This window comes from Gavialis gangeticus, unplaced genomic scaffold (genome assembly GCF_001723915.1).
Source record: "Gavialis gangeticus isolate Ggan-Ray unplaced genomic scaffold, GavGan_comp1, whole genome shotgun sequence".
In the NCBI taxonomy this organism is placed as follows: domain Eukaryota; kingdom Metazoa; phylum Chordata; order Crocodylia; family Gavialidae; genus Gavialis; species Gavialis gangeticus.
The window spans coordinates 88192027-88212337 of NW_017729025.1; the positions used below are offsets into that span (position 1 = coordinate 88192027).

The window sequence follows — 20311 nt, forward strand, 5'->3', positions numbered from 1 at the left end:
TTGGCACGGTAGGGGGCGCTAGCGGGATCGCGGCCGCCCCTAGGCCCCATTCCGTGACAATGGCACAAAAGGAGAATGATTGTGGTGAGGTCTTCTGGTGGATGCAGCAATTCAGTGATACCTACACCTCCAAGGATTGCTATGGCTGGTGGACATATCTGCATGAATAAGAATCTGAACAGGATGCACTGAGGGAATTTTGCTGAGCCTGCTTTTCATTTGCTTTTTAGTATGAAAAATGAGAAGAAACTGGCATGTCTATTCCCAGGGTGGCTCAGTACCTTTTGTGATTTTAGGTTCAGCTGAGAACCACAGGAGCAAAGGAAGTGAGATGGTATTTCATATATCAGTCTTCTCCAGGCATTATTACAGAAGTCATGTGAAGGCTGATTAGCTAGACTCTAAAATGTCTTGCTAATACTGAAACTTGTTTCAGTTCCTATTACTTCCTCTCCCCTCCCTTCCCCCACTTTTGGTATTCTCTCATTGCTGGCCTGAAATGACTTTATATTGTATGGAAAGTTTACCAGGTGCTTCTGCACAGGCTGACTACAGCTGTCAGATTTCAGCTGTCTAACAGAGGACATAGAAAGGAAATCTCAGTTGTGCTGTAGCGTGTTGACCTGCTACACTGTCAACTGAATTAGTCCCTTAAAGTGTGGACTTACTCTGAAAAGAGACTCTTTACTAATAGCACCATCTTATTTGACAGATCTGCTGCTTGTGTGTGTTCAGCACTGGACAGGATGACTCAGAGGACAACATTTGTCTTAGATTCCTGTTCTCACTAACCCTTTCCTGCTCAGTTACCCTTTCTTTTGTCCAGCCACACAAACACTCCTGTTTTTCTTTTTCTCTTTTCTTTATTTCTTCCTCTTGTCTCTGGTTCTTATTCAGTAAAGCAACCCATGTCTAGGACTGTTTCTGGCACAGTTGCCCATACCTTTAAACCCCAAACCAGAAAACACGGGACCCAATAAAAAAATGTAACCCATTAATAATCAAAGTTACCACATGATTTTAACACAGTAATTCTTGTTCTATTTCTTCCTCACAGGGTCTGCTTTTTCATTATGTCATGGTTTTATTAATGGTAAAAAATATAAAGCATAGGGCCAGATCCTATTCCACTTAGATGCTGCACTTAGATGTCTATGCACGATCCTATTCCACCTGACTCCAGTTTTTGAAAAACCACTAAGACAAAAGGGGACTAAGTCCTCCTGCTCTTCTCTGCTTTTACAGGTAGGATGAAGGGTGTGTTACAAAAGTAGACATGTTATTTGTTTCTTTGTGAATCTAGCAGGATAGAATAGTATTTTACTTAGATGGAATAGGCTCTGTCCCTTTTTGACATTAGCAGGAGCATAGAGCTCAAAGGCTTGCAAACTTCTGAAATAAGACATTCTTTTAATTTTCCAAAAACAAATCAGGGAACTGTATGCTTAGGTGGACCATATGGAAATCCTGGAAATCCAAGACATAATCCAGGACACCACTCCTCCTTCCCCCACCCCATGCTCTCACAAGTCAGAAGGGGAGGGGCTGCATGCTGGGCAGGCAGTGGTGCCTGCCTGTATACCTGCAAGGCTCTCCAAACCACTTCAATTCCCAGCCAGACTGCACCCCATACCCCTGCATTTCCAGGATGCCCATTATAATTCTCAATAGCAGGCCAGGACCAGCCTCTGAAATCCAGGACCGTCCCAGCTAAAACAGGACATGTGGTCACCTTACTTATACTACTGTATGCCACAGTTTCAAAAGTAATTAGAGACTCTGGGTACCTTACCTTTAGGTTTGGAGATGTATGGGGAAATGTGTGAGGCAGAAGGGTTTTTTGTGATACCTTTTACTGAAACAATTATATAGTTGGGAGAGTTGTTGGACAAACTTTTAGGTGCAAAATGCATTCATCTGGCTTTTTTTCTTCATTTTGTGGATTTTTCCATTTTAAACAGCGAATGTTGATATCCTTCAAGTTTTGTGCCTGAGAGCTTGTCCAACATCTCTCCCAACAAAGTGGTTTGTACAATAAAAGATATCGCAGGAAAACCCTTGCCTAGCTTACCTTGGACCTCTTAATGGACCTTGATTTTCAGACAGCATCAGGTATCCTCTGAAAATCATGCCCCTTGAAGGTATCTCAAGCTGGGTACTCAAAAATGGCGGTGACCAAAAGGAGAGCTAGAATTTTCCATGGAAGCATTTTTAGTCGGAAAGTGCTGATTCTTCTTCATGGGCAAGGATACATTTCAACAAATAACCTGATTTTTTTTTTCTTTCTTTTTCTTCAGTTTCACAATTGTTAAACCAGCCTGTTTTGACATCTTCAGAACAAAAAGTTTTCTTTTCCTCTTTGAAAGTACATTTTTGGCCCCAAAGTTTAATTAATTTATACTGAACAAGGTAAAAATAGAAAGAAAACTTGTCTAAAACTAAATTAAACATTTCAGAAAGTTTGGAAGAAATATTTTAATTGACTAGCTTATTGATTTGTGTAATTTTTTGTCAACTTTTTGTCCCAAGTTGGGAAGGGAAAAATTCCTACAGGCTAGGAAGCTTTTCTGCTCAGTTCTTCTTCAAGATCACCAGTCATTTTTAAATATTGGTAATAATGAATAACAGTGCCATTTACAATGCTAGTGTAGCTCTCTACCTGAGGAACAGGCATGCGCTAATCTCTACAAATTAGTAAATCCTACAGAGTTTATCCTTCTGAAATAATACTATTTTAGGAAAATTACAAGACATATTTGTCTGTTTTATAAATTACCTTGGAGAGTATTAATGCCTTGAGGTACTGAGGTCTTTATAGCTAAAATCTGCAAATGAGTCTTTCTGATAAACTTCACCATTCTGCTCCTAAGTGATAATAGGAGAAACAGATTCAGAAAGCCCAGAGCATAAATATGGATGCAGTCGTTTTTGATACAGTAAAATACCATTAAGGGTAAACAGTGGTTTATGAAACCTTTGAATGTTTACTATTTAATTAGTTACATTTTCATTTAAATTGTTAGATTTGATGAGCCAACAGGGGACTTACTTTTGAGCGTTTGCTTTCCTAATTTGCCTAATTTAGGTTAAATATGTTGAACACAGGAGCTAATATAGTGAACTATATCACTTTGAAGTAATGACTATTTAATTTGGTTAAACATGGCAAATCCCTTATGTTTCTCAAATATTTTTCTCAAGGAACTGCCCCTACAGTGTTGCTTTACCATCATAGAATGATAGAAAAGAAGGGCTGGAGGTCATCTAGTTCAACCTGCTTCTCAAGGCAAAAGCATCCCTGTCCAAACTATCCCATACAAATGCACGCGTCACCCAGGGGTTGGAAACATTTTCCAGTGAGCAGCTGGAATGACCCAGATCAGATATGAGATGGGTGGGCACTAAGACCTGGCTGCCTCTCCCACTTCTCCCTGCCCCCTAGCTGCGCCAAGGCCCAGGGAGAGGTCCCACTCTGCTAAAGTCCCCAGTGCCCAGTTGCAGGACAGTGCAGCATGAGCACAGCCCCTATCACTTAATGCCACCAAAGCTATGGCTCCACAGACTGGATTCAAAGGCTCTGTGGGCTAGATTCAACCTTCAGGCTGTAAATTGTTGACCCCTGATTTAACCTAGTTCTAAAATTACAAAAACAATCCTGCTGCACAACTACAAGGCGCAAAGCCCAGATCCCAAGAACACTCCAACTACCACAGGTAAAGCAGGCTCAAGGGCACTGTTCATGTCTCACCACTGCCAGGTTATTAAACACTGTACAAGTGAGAGATCCAAGATCATTATTGTTCAACTGCCTACGGTTACCATACAGTTCTGTTATGAAAGGCAACTCACTATAGGATTGCATTAATCCCTATTTATACCTTAAAAATACCAAAGCAAATCTATCCAGTTTACAAGCAACCAAGTTAAAAAATAACTGGTGCTCTCCCCAGACTTATTTGGGGATGATGAATTCACATCAGCTCTTTTCTGGTTCATAGCTAACTACAAGCAATAAAGATTCTGCAGGCCAAATTTTACCTTTATTTGCACCTGAGACATCAGCATCTTAAAAGATTGGCCTCTGCGTCTTTAAGGAGGGTGAATGTGCATAACCGTGGGCAGAATAGTTTTCTGCAACAGAGCTGGCAATCCTGTACATCAGGGGTCCTCAAACTCCAGCTTGTGGGCTACATGCAGCCCATAGAGCCATGGGACTTCCCACAGGTTGAGAAATTTGGTGGCAGAGAAACTGTAGCAATACCATCACCGTCTCCCACTGACAAATCCCCAAGCCCACACAATGCTGGTTTGGGGCTGGGACATGTAGGTGGTTTGGGGCAGGGTAACACCCCCTGCCCACTGCATGGCTGGTTTAGGCTGTTCCCTGCCCCCCTCTGAATGGTCAGATAGGGCCCAGCCATGGCCAGCAGCTGGATTTGGCCTGCAGATAGACTGGGCACTGGCTATCAAGCCTGCTGGGCAAAAGGGTTGGGCATCATTGTTGTAGATGCTGCAAGATTCAGAAGAGAATTTAGCTTTAATTCCCCCAGAGTTGTGCTGATTCTGCAAGGAAGTATGAACTAAAGAACAGTAAAAACTATTTAGATCTCTTACAAATACAGTGCACAAAAGGAACAATTTGTAACTGAAACAATGATAATTCTACTGAAATAAATTGCAGGTGTGTGAGGGGGAAAAAAATCCCTACAAAGTTTTTGCAAGTTTCTCTTCTCACAGGTATACAGTACTTTAGCTTCCTCAGTTTTATAGTACTCTAGCTTCCTGAACTTTTTCCCTGCTTTTTTTTAAATAAAAAAAATATGGGTTTCCATGCTCCAGGTCTCTTCTCAACCCCAGGAAGGAAAGTACAGAATTGTAGGTTGTTTGTATTTAGTGAGGATTAGTCACGGGATATATTTGATTCAACCTACAGTTCTGCAAACTTCTTTGTATGCAGCTTTGCACATTAACTTTGTGGAAATGTCAAATTTGATCATCTGAGATGACACAACAGGATTGTATAATAATAAGGCACATCAGGAAACTTACCTTTCAGCTACCTTGGACATTTTTAAACAGTGTCTGTCTATCTGCACATTCAGAAAGGTTATCTGGGAAGAGAGATGACAAGGGCATTAATAACCCAGTAAGTCGAGTGTATGCATTGATTGTATCCCAAAGCAGTACTGGCTTTTCATTTCAAATGGCATAGTGGTAACAAAGGAGGAAACAGAACCCTTCTGCGGGTATCAGAAGCAGCTTATTAACAACTTCCCCAGGAACCTTCATTTCTTGTGGCAAAGCATTAAAGAAAACTTCAAACAAAACAATTTCAAGTGTAAGAATGCTATCTATGTCTATGTGTGTGTTTGTAGGCACACACACATGCATATGCACTTGATTGTTCTTACTGGCAGCTGACCCTGCATCTAAGTTGATGGCCAGTTGGTTAGTATGGATAAAGACCTTGAACTGTTATTGCCTTACAAAATCCCACAGGAGAATCAAATAACAAAAGAAAGGACCCAAAGGGTTAAATACACTACAAATATTAGTATAAAAACTGTGCTGAAAAACTGACTTGGCATTTTTATTGCATGCACAAAAATATCACAAGTGCAAAAGTCAAATTGTAGGGGATCTGATTATAGGTTACCTCCACGTAAAAGTCAATGCAATTTTTAAAGTTCTTTGGAGGCAAACATGGTATACTTATAATCAGAACAATGCAGTATATAAATTATACATATGTGCATGTATTTTGGGACAAGGCTTCTAGCTCATCAAAATATGATATGAAACCTAGTTCATCAGAACAGGATATGAAGTTCCCTCCCATTCTCCTTTTTCTGCCTCTAACTCTTAGCAACCTTACACGAGTACTAGTTTTCCACTCCTGTAATGTCCTATCAAACACATATTTCTTACCTATATACCAGGATGGACAGTGCTAATTATGTATCAACTTCATTAATTTTGGGTGTTCAGACTTGGTTCAGATGATCATCACAAATGTTGGCCTTGCTTACTGAAAAGTGTGTTGATGCTGCAGGACTTGTCTCTAGCTAACTTCACAGTTCCTTCCTATGCTCTAATGACTGGAGCTTGTTACGGGGAGGAACCCCCTAAGGTCTCTCAGAGAACATGACTGGAGCAGATTCACTCATGCTGGAAGAGATGTGCAAGTTGTCTGGCTTTGCTCTGGAGAGCTTCTGACCATAACTGCTTTGCTTTTCATATTTGGCTTTTATTACCTGCGGGTGGTTCTGTGCCTGCCTTCTACTACACATTCTGCCAGGGGCAGTAGCTTTCATTCCTGTTGGAAGTACTCTGGAAACTCTGCCTGTGGAAGCTGTACTCAGGATGCACAGTATGAGAAGATCTCTCAGCTGCACTGGCTAAATCCCCCTACCTTGTCAGTACTGCTTACTTGTGAAGTAGCCCTGGTGACCTGACAGAGAGGCGAAGTTATGGTGAGAGAAGAAATTAGACTGCTGTTTGGGCTAGGGAGTTGCTTGCAAGCCCATCCTGAGTTTCATTGAATGAATTCATTCTTTAAAAGTATTTAATAAATATTTTGGTCAAGTCATCTTCAGACCACACATTGTTCACATCAATTACTTGCTATTTATGGCATGTGGGGCCATGTTACACACACAAAGGGTACTTAGCCAGCCATGTAACTGCTGCTTTTGGCACTTACCCACAGTTTGTGGTTTTAATTTGCCCTCTGACATTATAAAATTGCCCTGAACACCTGCGCATGTAGCTCTCCAGGCCTCCCTTTGAAGCTGCTCCCTTGGGCAGCCAAGATGGGGAGATACAAGAGGCCAGGAAGAACAGAATAAGCTAGAGGGAATGCAGCTCTGGATGGAAGGAGTCCCTCGATTCTAGCCTGGACCCTTGCTCCCAATGGGGTGGAAACTTCTTCGCTGCTCTCCATCCATTTCATCTAATGACTTGTCTGTCCATATTGTACCCAGAATGGAACAGAATCACAAACTGCATGTGAGTGCCCAAAATAGCAGTTATGCACTTGGGCAAATGCCATTTGGGTATATAATGTGAAATAGGATCTAGCCCTTAAGTTATATTGCATTGTAATTGTCCCCAGATTGGTTGGCTATAACTTTTCATATATTTTGAATTATTTAAATAAACCAGCAAATAAAATGGCATATATTTAACAGTGTCTTCAGGCAGGGAGAAGAGTAAAGTAATAGATTCAAGAGCCATCCCATAGATTTGAAAATAAACTACAGCCCATAGTATCTACCATGACATAACCATATGTCCTATCTAATATTTAGGTTTAGATACATGCTACTTTACTCAAATCAAGCTGACTTTGGCATGTCTTTTTATCATTTTGCACGTGGAAGCATCAGATATGATGCTGGCTTTATTGGTATGTCAATAACAATACAAAAATCTTTTTGAAAATAATGGTAGTTGCTTTTTCTATAGAAATACTCAGTTTCAGAGTTGTTGTGCTAAGTCTGGTTGCTTACTTGTTTTCGGAAATCCTCTTTTGTCGTTTTTCGTATAGGTTGGGAGGGCACATGTACAGGACTCTGGGGCTGAGAATCTTCTGCGATGCCATATACTGACTGAAATGAACAAACAACATAAGAGATCAGTGCATGTTCTTGTTACACGCAACCCCCACTTAGTGCTCTTAATTGGTTCCTGAAAACCTAAGCGTTAAGTGAAATGAGCGTTAAATGAAACTGAAAGTTTTTGATGACCCAAGATGACAACTGCAAGTGTTTTTAATGACCCATGACTGTGAGCATTATAACAAAACTTGCTGAGAGCTAAGTGAAATAAGGTATCAATTTAAAATTAGCGTTATAGCAAAACAGCACTAAGCAAAACAGTGTTAAGTGGGGGTTGCCTGTACACACAAAAGGAAGAGTGTAATTCACAAAGCAATAAAATAATTGGTCAGCAATTTCCTACTTTTTGGCTCCTCAGAGGTCAATAATACTTTAGCTTGCAGCAAAATTCATAATCAGACTACCTTTGCAAATACTTATATTGGATTGCCTGCAGCAGTGTTAGCTAAAAACTGTGATTTATCTTTGATGAGCTAATCTGAGGAAAAGCCATTATTTCATTTTCAGTCAATCAAATCTCTTATGTCTGAAACACACTACCTAGATATAAAATAACTGTTGTGTTCTGTGTGCTTCAAGCTTATACCATAAAGAATAGAACGGTGTTTATATTGGAACTGGAATACATAGTTGATGTTCCTTTTTAGGAGGTATTGGCTTCATGGGACCACCACTTTTATCTATTTGCAAGATCAGCAGTTGGGATAGGGAAAAGAGAAAGTAAGGGTGGGAGCAGAAGTCCAAGTTCATTGCCTCCCAAGCTTGAAAGCAACATTTAATCCCAAGGTTTTTTATAGACTGAAACTGAAAAGGGGGCTAATTGGTGTCAAAGGAGTCACATTTTCAGGAAACATTCTAAAAGAAAATTTACCAGACTAGCTGGTAGGGCATTTACTTGTTAGAAAACTAAACTGGCACTGTCCTCAGTACAGATATCTATTATTTATGTATTTGTTTATTTGTCTTCATTTGACATTTGCAGGAGACATTTGAATGATCAGGATGAATTTAAATAGCTAGCAGGGCTTGGGAGCCTAAAGTCTCATTTCCAAAACAGACTTACGCACAGAAGAGTTAAATCTTACTGAAAGTCCACCTGCAAAATGTCATATTTCTGTAGAAAACTAAATACTTTTGAAAATCATATCACTTGCGAAAGTGGTATTTAGGACCAGTTACACTACAATCAAACTACCGAGCTGTAGAAACGTCTGGGTAGGGACACCTTCTACACCTCCTGCTGAAGTTGGCGTACTGGGCAGTAGGGTGGTGTGAAGCTTTGGTCCCTGATTCGATTTGGCGGAGATTCGGCCTGATTCAGTGGACGAATTTCCGAATCCGAATCAAATCATAGGACCCTTTAATCTCTCCTAATTGAATCAGAATCCTCCAAATCAATTCGGAGAGATTCGGAAAGATTTGGAGATTCTGACATAGACACAGCTTTAAATGTTTTTTCTTCATACCTCTAGGTAGCAGGGGTTTGTGAGTGCTGTGATGCTGGGGTGCATGGAGTGTCCCTCAGAAGCGCAGGGGGCTCCCCAGCACACTTGGCAGCAGACCTGGAAGTGGACCAGAAGCACTTCCGGTCCACTTCTGGGTCTGTCAGGGAGTGCACTGGGGGCCCTGCCGCCTCCCCCCCCCGGCAACTGGTGCCTTCTGGGTCTGGGGGGGGGGCACCCAGAGCCCCCTTGAGGCTGATCGCAGAGCCAGGGAGGCATGGGGTGGGGGGCAGTGTGCTCCCTGGCAGACCGGAAAGTGGACTGGAAGTACTTCCTGGTTGACCAGTGAGTAAGTGGAGGGCCCCCCCCCCCGCACTCCTGTGGGACACTCCATGTGTGCCAACATTGCAGCAATCACGAGGCACACCTGCTACTTGAAGGTATGTAGAAAAAACTTTTAAAGCTGTGTCTATGTCTGAATCGATGATTCTCCAAATCAGGATCGAATCTTCAGCTTCAGATTTGGCCAAATCGAATACAATGATCCATATCAACAAATTAAATTACTGTTCCTGATTTGGGCCAAATCCAAATCTGAATCAAATAGGGCCCGCTTCACACACCCCTACTAGGCAGCCACTAAAGCAATAATTATGAGGCCAGAAGAGTAAGCAAGGGTGGCAGGAGGGCATCTGATTCTTTAGCTTAGTGATTAGGGGTCTTCAATGGGATGGGATCTGGGTTCTGGTTCCTATTCCCTGGGTTATCTGTGTGTTTTTTAAATAGATAGTAAGTAAAGTGCAATGCATGGACAGGCCTAGAACCAGTGACAAGAACCCAGGGTCCCACACATGCAAAGAAGCTACCCGCCTCACTGGGCCACAGAATCACACTCCATTTTGCATGTTCACCTGACCCCATACATCAGCTGTTGCATCCTTGCATACAGAGTGACTCAGCTTAAGCAGGATGGATGGAGGGTGCCAGCAACTGATCTATTTTGTGGCCTGGTGGTAAGGAAACTCCCCGAGAAGTAGGAGCAATGTGTTTGAATCCCCTCAAGCTCAGGAGAGATGAAAACTCAGATCTTCCAGTAACTCAGACCTTCCACTACCTCAATAAATGCTCCGCTCAGCATTTTATGAGGTAACAGGCAGGCAAAGCTGCCCCTAGGGATGCGCAGAGCCTGGGACAGATCAGCCTGTGTGGGCCCTGTGCGGAGGGGTGGGGAGCGGGGAGGACTGGCAAGTGGCCTGAGTGTGAAACAGGCAGTGCGCAGCAGCCACGTGGAGTGGTGGTGCCCTCAGCACGTGCCAGTGGTGCTGTCCATGGGGCCCTTCAAAGGCAGGGCCTGGGGCAGTCGCCCCAATTGACCCCCCAAAAGGGATGACTCTGCAGGCAGGAACCGGCAAAAGCTTTTTTGAGCAGATCTCAGTGTAGTCAGTGAGAGTTAGAAATACTCCAAGTATGCCTCCTGGATCAGTTCCCCCTCAGGACATCAGCACTGCCTCAGCACTGACCTGAATCACAACAGAGCTTAGGTTGGTGCCAGATGCTGAAGTAATTAAATTGGATTATTTCGGAGCATGCTCAGAATCCCACGTGTAGACCCCTAGGAAATTTGCAGTCCAAAACAAAGATGACTGCTTGAAATTAGGTGGCCACTGAATTCTCCATGAGGGCTTGCCCAGGGCATAAGCCCTGCCCATTTTGCCTATGCCATCTATCAATGACTTGGTCTGCTATATGTCCACCTGCAAAATAACACTAACCTTACCTTTATGGACAAATGTTAATTAATCTTTTCAGAGTATTTTATGATTCTTATTTAAGAGTGACAATATTAGGTGTAAGACATAAATGTTATTAAAAAAATGGACCTTTTTAACCTTCTGGGGGTTTTTCATACGGCGACACTTTCTGATGTCCATTTCTGTGGTGTTCACACAACCTGGCTAAAAGAAGATATTGATAATATCGTCACTTACGGTTAGAATGAACATGCTACCTCCTTCTTCTATAAAACAATAATAGGAATAATACCAGCTGGAAATATGTTTTCATACTTTGACTATATATAAATATTGGCATAAGAATTGCATCTTTTCAAAATGCTCTTTTTATTGACTTAAAACTATATAATATCAATCATACTAATTAAGCAAGAATGCTCAGGCTGCTAAGGTGGGATCTCAACACTAAACCAATTTACACGTAACTGTGTCACACAAATTCCATTTACGCTAAACTCGCTTGGCTTTTTTCTTAAAAGGTATATTTTTCTAAGCAGCAAAACTTGCCTAGCTACTTTGATATGCATGCATTTATATATATTTATATGTTCAAATTAGCAATTTTGTGCATGCAGAAATCTAAAACGTTTGAAATATACTTATTCAGTTTTGGCTTGATTTGAAGTTTGAAGAAAATATGGAGTGGCTTTAAAGCTAACCTCTTCATACAGCTAATGCTTGTTAGTTTAGAAAAAGCCCATTAAGGTCCTTTAGGTATCACAAGTTAAAAACAGCCTTACCACTGGCCTGTGAACATCCCAAAAGGCTCTTTCTTGGCTATCCAAAATTTTCCTTTCAGTTTTATCCTTTTTTCTATCAATTCTGGAAATAAAAGAATAAGGAAATGAGCCAATATTTCACTTTCTTGAGAACAACAGCACTGAGCTAGCAAAGTGAACTTGACAAGAAATAGAAAGTGACAGTGACCAATCAAGATTTACTGCTCAGGGTGAATGAAACAGAGAAAAAAGGTAAGCAAATATAAACAACAGTAAAAAGGAAATGAGCCTTAAATTCCTTCTGGTGGTAATAAGCTATGCTTTTAGTGGCAGACATACATTTTTTAATTACAATTTTTATCTTGGCAGCAAACTGTTAAGTAACTCAAAGACTAATTACAATTTTAACTTCCACTTTTCTCATCTGTGCAGAACACTTGTATTCTGGACTGAAATAATCTCTCCATTAGCATGCTATTTTAAGGATAATCACTACGCTCTTAACTGCTCCATAATTACAATGTAATTACAGAGTTAATCAAAGAAATACTATAGATATACATACACACACATACATATACATACGTGTACATACACACATATAATTAGTAACATCCCTTCATTTTGTAACATGTGATGCTGTTTGACTCTGAAAGTGCAAACACTATTTGTTTTAGTGTTTGTCCAGGGTACAAACATCCCTATTACATAGCATGAATGTGTGATCTTCCCCTGCTTTATAAGTATTACATGTAAAATCTTCTTTTGCAACATGGACTTGCAAGCTTTTACATGCTTTATAACAGGGGGGTCATCAGTCCACAGCCTGAAGGTTGAATCCTGCCTGTGAAGGACCAGTTTGGCTTGGGGCAGCAAAGGTAATTGGAGGCACATAAATGCTCTGTGCCACCCGTCCCTTCCATGGTGGTTCCCTTTGCAGACCTCCTTCTGAAGATCTCCCTGCTGCTGTCTCATGCCAAAACTAATCATCACTGCAGAACTATCCCTCTCTGTTGCTGCTAGGGATGAGGATCAGTAGCAAAGGTGACCACAGGTGGCTTGAATGCTCTGAGGGATGGAGATCTGAGGTTTGTAGCAGAGGGATGGGTTGGAAGTGGCAGCCTATGGCACCCAAAGGTTGCTGACCCCTACGATAGTCCACAAACCCAGAAGTGCAAATGTTTTTGGATAGTATTGATGATGTACTACAGATACTATTGCAAAACTGTGTGCTGTGATTACAGATAGCCATTCCAATTAAAGTGCCCAGAACATCTCATGTATCAGCATCCCCATGCTTCAAAATGGTGGCAGGAGAACTTTATCTAAAGCTGGCTGAATGAGCTTTAAATAAAGTGGCCCTGCTGCCATTTTGAAGCACGGGGATGCTGATACACAAGATGCGGGAGGCTGCTGGAGCACAGTAATTGCCATGCTCTAGCAGACTCAATTAATCAAGTGCTCTGACAGTCTGGAATTATACCACATCAGAGTAGCCTCCCTGCTTGTGTATGGGCATTCATAGAGAGAAGATGGCGGAAGGAGTATAAAATCATATTTTTTATGAAATCTAAGTCTCATGGAAAAATTGTAGAATTCTCCATATTGCTTTGGTAGCGCAAGCAGAATAGCAAATAGTATGGGTATAACTACGTTTTCTGAGATGTGTTACATATCCAGTGTGGTGATAAAGTGAGATATACGTATCTTATGGACTATTAGAGCCAACACTCTGGCTTCTTCAGAAGTGACAACATTTATTATATCAAGTGTTTTACACACTTTCAATCATGCTTCTTTTCCATTTATGCAGAAATTGAGGCAGAAATCTTGAGTGGCTTGCCTAAAGTCATATGGTGCATCAGTGTCTGAGTGAGAAATAAAGCCTGGAGTTCCCAACGCACAGATATGTGCACTGATGATTAAACCTATCGTTCTCTCTTTTGACAGGTGACTTTAGTATTAATCTGATGTTGTTTGCAGTCTGACAGTGACTACAATTCAACACAGATGTTGACTGGGAAATGTTTTCTTAATCCAATCCCCTTTTCACTGCACTCAAAATACTTACTTCACTTGGGCCTCTGCTTGCATAAAGATGAATTCCCACTTCCGTGCAAAAGCCCTCTGCAGTCTTGCTAAGTTCTCCTTATAAGAGAAGAGTAATAACAAGAACAATAAATCAAGATTATTATTACAGCAGTTTAATAACAAATTAACAAGTCAATTTTTTTTAAACCTGGAAAGCTCATGACATTGAAATTAATATTGGCTCCTAGTCAACTGTCTCAGGAGGCTAACTGTTAAGAATGTGAATCTAATGGCATGTTCTGTTCAAGCTAGCACTCTGCTGTAAATGGAAGGACTTTCGCAGAAGTTGTAGGAGTGTGAAACAGTGCCAGAGCACTGCCAATAAAATGGTGTTGGACTTGTTCCCACGGGTCCATCAATTTACTTCCCACAAAATAATACTGAGAATCCTCCTGAAACTAACAACGGTCTAGTGTGTTGGCTGTTATTGCTGCTTGTTTGCTGCACTTTGTTTTTAATCTTCTGGAACTGTCTCAGGTTTTACTTGCATGTGTTATAAAGGCTAAGCACCCCTCCTTTAGTCAGTGGGTACCTACTTCATGAAGTCACTCGATTGCTGCAAAAAACAGGAGTCTGGAAATCATCAGGGTGACTCATCATTAAGAAACTGATTAGCACTCTAGACAATGGGAGTAATGACAGATAGGCCCAAATACAACCTTTGGATCCATATCTAAACTGCCAAATCTGGTATTATTAGGTTGTAATGGTTCACAACCATTCCAGAGAGATATCTAAGTCACAAATTTTAAGGAAGGGTTTGAACTTCAATAAAAATTCAAGGTTGGGGTGGGGGAAAGGGCACAATTAAAATGCTAGGTTCAAACTCATCGTGTCCAGAATTCACTTTATAATACTTGTTGGTATTCTGAAGGCACACATCCAAATTCACATGTAACCACAGAAAGGTATTATCCTGAGTGCAGCTAAATGATGCCTACTTTTTAACTAAAAGGCAAGATGTTAAGCTATAGCTACTGTCCCAATTCAAGAAAACACCTAACCACATTTATTCACAGATTTTGTGGCCAAATAGGACATTTTCATTATGTAGTCTGATCTGCCGTATAACATAGGCCATAGAATCTCAGTTACCTCTGAGATACATCCATCCATAAGACGAAGTACATATGTATGCAGGAAAGCACTCAAGCATTCGCTTCACAACTTTCCTGAATTGGGATATTTTTCTGCATTCTCATCAGAGGGAATAACTACTCAAACCAGGTGTCTGTGAAAAGGCAAAAGAAAAAAAAAACACCCACTCCCACTGTATGTTGGTGCAAATTAGGAGTAACTCTATTGGAGCCAATGGAATGACACCAGTGTAAAACCAGTGTATGTGACAGGAGAATCAGGCTTAGATTTGGCCAAAAATAAGGATACCTGATTTTTACACGCCCAGAATATTGCTTTACCAGTATGAATTTAGAGGCCCAGGGATCATGCAATGGAACCCAGAAGATGAACTTTGTGTTGCTCTACAGAGATCATTTTTGGCAGATTTCAGAGCTGGGTTAATACATATGCGGAGGAATCCTGTACAGAGAATCCCTCTTCCAAAAAAATTAGAAAAGTAGCAACACTGGGAACTCTTCAACAATTCAGTGGGCCCACATCTCCTCTGAGTAGTGGTAGTTTACACCCATGACACTCCTCAGTTGGTATAATGGCTAGGAAGAGTTGATGCCCTTATCATATGCCTGTTTCACATTAAGGAGTTCACAAATGTTTCCTAATCATGTAAAACAATCAGCAAGGAGGAAACGAGAATGGTAAAACCTAATTGCTTGCCATCATCGGAGCATCACTGCTCTTCAGAGACCCTGGTGTACAAAAGGACTTACCCATAACTTCAATGCACGTGTACTACTGATGGTGCCAAAGGTTGTCTGTTGTTTACAAGGTATTTCTATAGCATTTTCTGATAATTGGCTGACTCTAAGTAATTATTTCTAGATAATACATAAATAAATTAATTTAATAATGAAATTGACAATATGAAGAAGAGAAACCTAAGCACGCACATGGATTTTCCTAGTCTATAGCTGGTGTCTGTCCTTCATGCTATTGGGAGTTATGCATAGTATTCAAGAATAGAACATATCTGCTCTCAGTTACACCAGAGTAAATCTGGAGTAACTATGCTTAAATTAGAGGGATTGCTTCAATTTTTTATCAGTTCTACATTTGCAGAATTTAGCTATATATTCTTTGAAGGTACACCTACATAATTCTGTTGCCTGACTTGGACAGGCAGCACTCATGGAGACTCAGCAATAGCAGAATTCTGGTCAGTCACTGATAACATTGCCCTCATAATGCATATATATAGTTCCTATCACCATCAACAGGCCTTGGGTAGAAGGATAAAATGGATTAAATATGGCCCTCTGTGATCCAAGCAATCAATATCCCTTCTAGGTCTATTTAGTATGAGGTACATCCTTTTAGAGCCTACAAACATGTGGCATGAATCAGCAGCAATGTAACTGTCCAATAATCTAGCATCACAATGCATCTGAACATCCATCACCTGAGCAGACTGATTATCACCTCCTGGTGGAACACTGACTGGAAAAAAAAAAGATGTAATGTGAGTTCTTATGCAAGTCACTCAAGATCCGTGGAGGGTATGTTTTGGATACTTGTCTTAAAGAAACTACAAAATGTGTGTCATGGACATCTCCATGTAGAAGTGTGATGTTCTCTCAAAGATCAGCTATCCACACTGCTCTTAAAGAAACCAGGATAGAGTGGCACACTCTGCGGCATGTAAAGTAGAAAGATTGAGTTTATAAGCCATTATTCCTCCCCACCCCATGAACTGTAACATCAGTATACCTACAGCTTCATAATCTGCCAGCTCCAGCCTGGCTTTGTTTTGCATGGTCCGCTTGCACAAATAGATGGCTAAAAGGAGAACCAGAATGAAAACAAGGAAGGAAAGGGGAATTAGTATAAGACAGAAAAAAACCTGAAGAGCATAAATTGCTCCTTTACATCAGAATGTGACATCAACCAAGGAATGAGAGACCAAGGTATCTAGCTGACATTCCCTGTGCCTAGTAAAATACAGCCTCCTGAAATGATATAGCTCTTAAAGTTTTGGAGGTATGTTAGTTAAAAATATGGAAAACTATTTTAGTTACACAGTATTTTACTTTCCTGTTATGGGCTTGATAAACAGCTTAAACAACAAAGCCCTGGGAGTAGGAAGTGGTGTCCAAGAAGGCAATTCCAAAAAGCACTGTTGGTTCCAGGACTTGGAAAAGAGTTATTGGTAGGCTGAGAAAAGGTGCTCTTACCAGGGAATTGATGTTATATATTGGTAGCTGATAAGGGACATTAGGCATGTCTATTAGGGCTGTGAAAAGCTTTGGTCCCTGATTCAATTCGGCAGGGATTTGGCCCAATTTGGTGGCCGAATCTCCAAATCTGAATCAAATCAGAGGACCCTTTAATCTCTCCAAATTGATTTGGAACCCTCTGAATGGATTCGGAAAGATTCGGCGATTTGGATGTAGACACAGCTTTAAATGTTTTTTCTACATACCTCTAGGTAGCAGGGGCTCTGAACGCTGTGGTGCTGGGACAGATGCAGTGTCCCACAGAAGCACGAGGGACTCCCCAGCATGCTTGGCAGCAGACCTGGCAGTGGACCAGAAGTACTTCTGGGTCTGCTGGGGAGTGCACTGAGGCCCCCCCAACCTCCCCTGGCTCAGTGACTGATGCCTACTGGGTGTGGGGAGGCACCCAGGGTCCCCCTGCAGCTGATCGCTGAGCCAGAGGAACATGGGGAGCCCCCCAGTGCGCTCCCCAGCAGACCTGTAAGTGGACCGGAAGTACTTCTGGTCCACTTCCGGGTTCGCTGCCAAGCAGGTGGGAGGGCCCCCCCCACTCCTGTGGGATGCTCCATGCACCCCAGTACTGCAGCAATCACGAGCTGCGCTGATACCTTGAGGTATGTAGAAAAAAACCTTTTAAAGCTGTGTCTGTATCCGAACCACTGATTTGCTGAATCAGCATCGAATCTCCAGATTCGGATTTGGCCAAATCGAATCAGGGACAGTGATCTGAATCAACGGATCAAATCACTGTCCCTGATTCAGGCCAAATCTGAATTGAATAGGGCCCGTTTTACACAGCCCTAATGTCTATACTACTTCTATGGCACTGTGGAGCATGCTGCCAAGAAGCATGCCCCATGTACCTGCTCCTGCTCCACATGTGCTAAACCCAGAAACAAGGTAGTGAAGCTGCCTTGACAGCACCCATGGTGCCACTGCTTTCAAAGCATGCCAGATCTGGAAGGAATCAGTAGAAGCAGTTTCATAGCCTCATTTCCAGGTTTCATGGGTACAGGGAATGCTTCTCAGAGGTATGCTTCTCAGTGTAAACATGCCTATTTATTCCACACAATCTTGCATTCTGCGAACCTCCAAATTAAGAAGTTGCAGCTGGTCTCTCTCTTTTTCTCTGCTATGGGATGAAACTAGAACATGGAACCCCACTGTACCCTGGAGCTGGCTCAAGTTCAGATGAAATTCAAAGTTGTGTATCATAGACCAATTTCTAAGCATTATGAGAAACCAGGATATTACGTTTATAAAACTGCCAGTTTTGTGCCCTCTCCCTATCCCTGGCAGGGCTAGTACAATCCTCCCCCCCAGTATATAGGATTGAAGTTAGAAAATGGGCCTTTGTCCTCATAAAAACTCAATAAAAATAAAATATGATAATAATATGGCAAGAATTTGCAGTATAACTGTGAAGCTCTATATGTTGGTCACAATTAAAGAATTTAGAAATGTTTTTGCAAAAGACTAACGGTACCATGTTTTTTCCCCCATGTTCCCCTACATCATGCCATTTGTACACTTCTTCTGCTACCACATTATATGAGGATAACAAACTATCTATAAAAAGTTAAGATTTATAGATTTCCCCTTCTCCCCACCAAATATAATTTCCAAAATCCATAATGATGAGTAATTATTGCCTCGTGAAGAAAAAAAAATGATTGGGAAGCGGTGGTCTTTTTAGTTCTAAATTGCTCTTAGCTACTGGGAGTTCCTTTGAAAGAAACACTTCCAAAGAAGATCTTGTTTTATGAGTGCACAGATGCATCCACTTCCTCTGCCAGTGCCACAGCAGGATGGAACAATTGATTTTATCATTTGGGTCTGAGAGGAATAGTTCTAAAAGAAGCCACGTTATTGTGCAGAGACAGCAAAATAACAACAGCAACACATTTTCTTTATGCATTATTGCTGTCCTCAGCCACTCAAATGTTTAATACAGCATACTGTGGTTTATTAGCTCATAAACCATTATTATTTTTCTACTGTCACCAGCTATCAGCTAGTAGTTTAAACACATTTTCCCTTTAATGTCTTAATGTCATGTATCAGAGAAGCTTAATTTTCTTTTGCTATTCTACATTACTGTTGAATAGATAACTGGTTATTGATAGACCAGATTAGCACCCAAATAAGGTTCCTGTTATTGACCAACATTTCAAACTGAGCCGCAGAGCAGAAAGCATTCTGCTAGAGGCCCGATTATTTTGATAGCCTTGAACTGAATGACACATAACTTCCTAACAGGCAGTAAGGTTACCTCAGACATTTTCTATACTGACTTTCAGAAACTAGAATATTCAAATTCTCACCATAATCTGTGTTTTCTGGTTCCCAGCAGTTTGAAGGCCAAAAGTATGGGGCCTGGAAAACAGCACATGATATTTTTAACAATTTCATTTATGCTGAAACAGTGTCCATGATACAGCAGAACATTATAAGGATGCGCTTAATCTAAGATGCAAACCCTTCTCTTAGTTAATCATTGAGAAGGTTGAGATTGACTTCAGTGGAAACAGTGTTGGATCCCAAACAGAGTACTATTTAAAACTATCTCTGTGTTCAATTGCTTAGGGATGGACAAAAGAACTGAGACAAATTCAATGATCCCAATATTCAGATGACTTAGACACTATTATCCCCTTATTTGAATATTTGCTTATTCTCTCCTCCCCCCAAAAGAATGTGAACTTCGAGTTATCTTCTGGGAGTGGGAGAACATTATTAAATCTTCCTATACATATGTTGGTTTTTGAGCAGGGCCCATGTGTCTGTTAGCATACCAAACATATATGAAGACAGAGTCTCCTGCCCCTATTTATGTCTTAAATCAAACAGAAGATACAGTTTGGATTAAGAAGGGGCAAGTCAGTTTTACTTCAAAAGCAAACTAATATTAAGGTTTTAAAAGCAGGATTCAAGCTAACATTATTGGTTTTGTGCTGTGCTCAAGAGAGTGTACAATGATACCACTTACAATACATTAACTATGTGGTATCTACATGATAGTTTTAATAGAATGAAGAACAATTTTACTAGAGTTATGTGTGTCATAGTGCACTATTCTGACTGCTACAGGTGTCACAAGTGGGCACAATATATTACATGTATATATGACAGATACTTGTGCCAAAACGCAGCAAGGAGAATTGTTAATGAGCATGTGGAGGAGAGTCAAAAAGCATGTGATGCAAATTCTGCCCTGACATAAAACCTATGCAATCCCACTGGATTTCACTGGGAGGGTAAGATGCTGCTGGGAAGAAATTCAGGGAGGGAAGTGGT

At 41.1% G+C, this 20311-nt stretch overlaps 1 protein-coding gene across 1 annotated transcript in view; it reads right to left on the reverse strand.

Annotated features, from left to right (window-relative positions):
- The window catches only part of RGS6 (regulator of G-protein signaling 6), a 772987-nt gene that overhangs the window by 109409 nt on the left and 643267 nt on the right, over positions 1 to 20311 (reverse strand). The window contains exons 6-12 of the mRNA XM_019519132.1: positions 19339 to 19390; positions 16513 to 16577; positions 13645 to 13721; positions 11595 to 11676; positions 10942 to 11016; positions 7512 to 7610; positions 5050 to 5111 (exon numbers count right to left, since the gene is read on the reverse strand). Coding sequence (XP_019374677.1) covers positions 5050 to 5111; positions 7512 to 7610; positions 10942 to 11016; positions 11595 to 11676; positions 13645 to 13721; positions 16513 to 16577; positions 19339 to 19390 — 512 coding nt within the window. The remainder of the gene's footprint in view (positions 1 to 5049; positions 5112 to 7511; positions 7611 to 10941; positions 11017 to 11594; positions 11677 to 13644; positions 13722 to 16512; positions 16578 to 19338; positions 19391 to 20311) is intronic.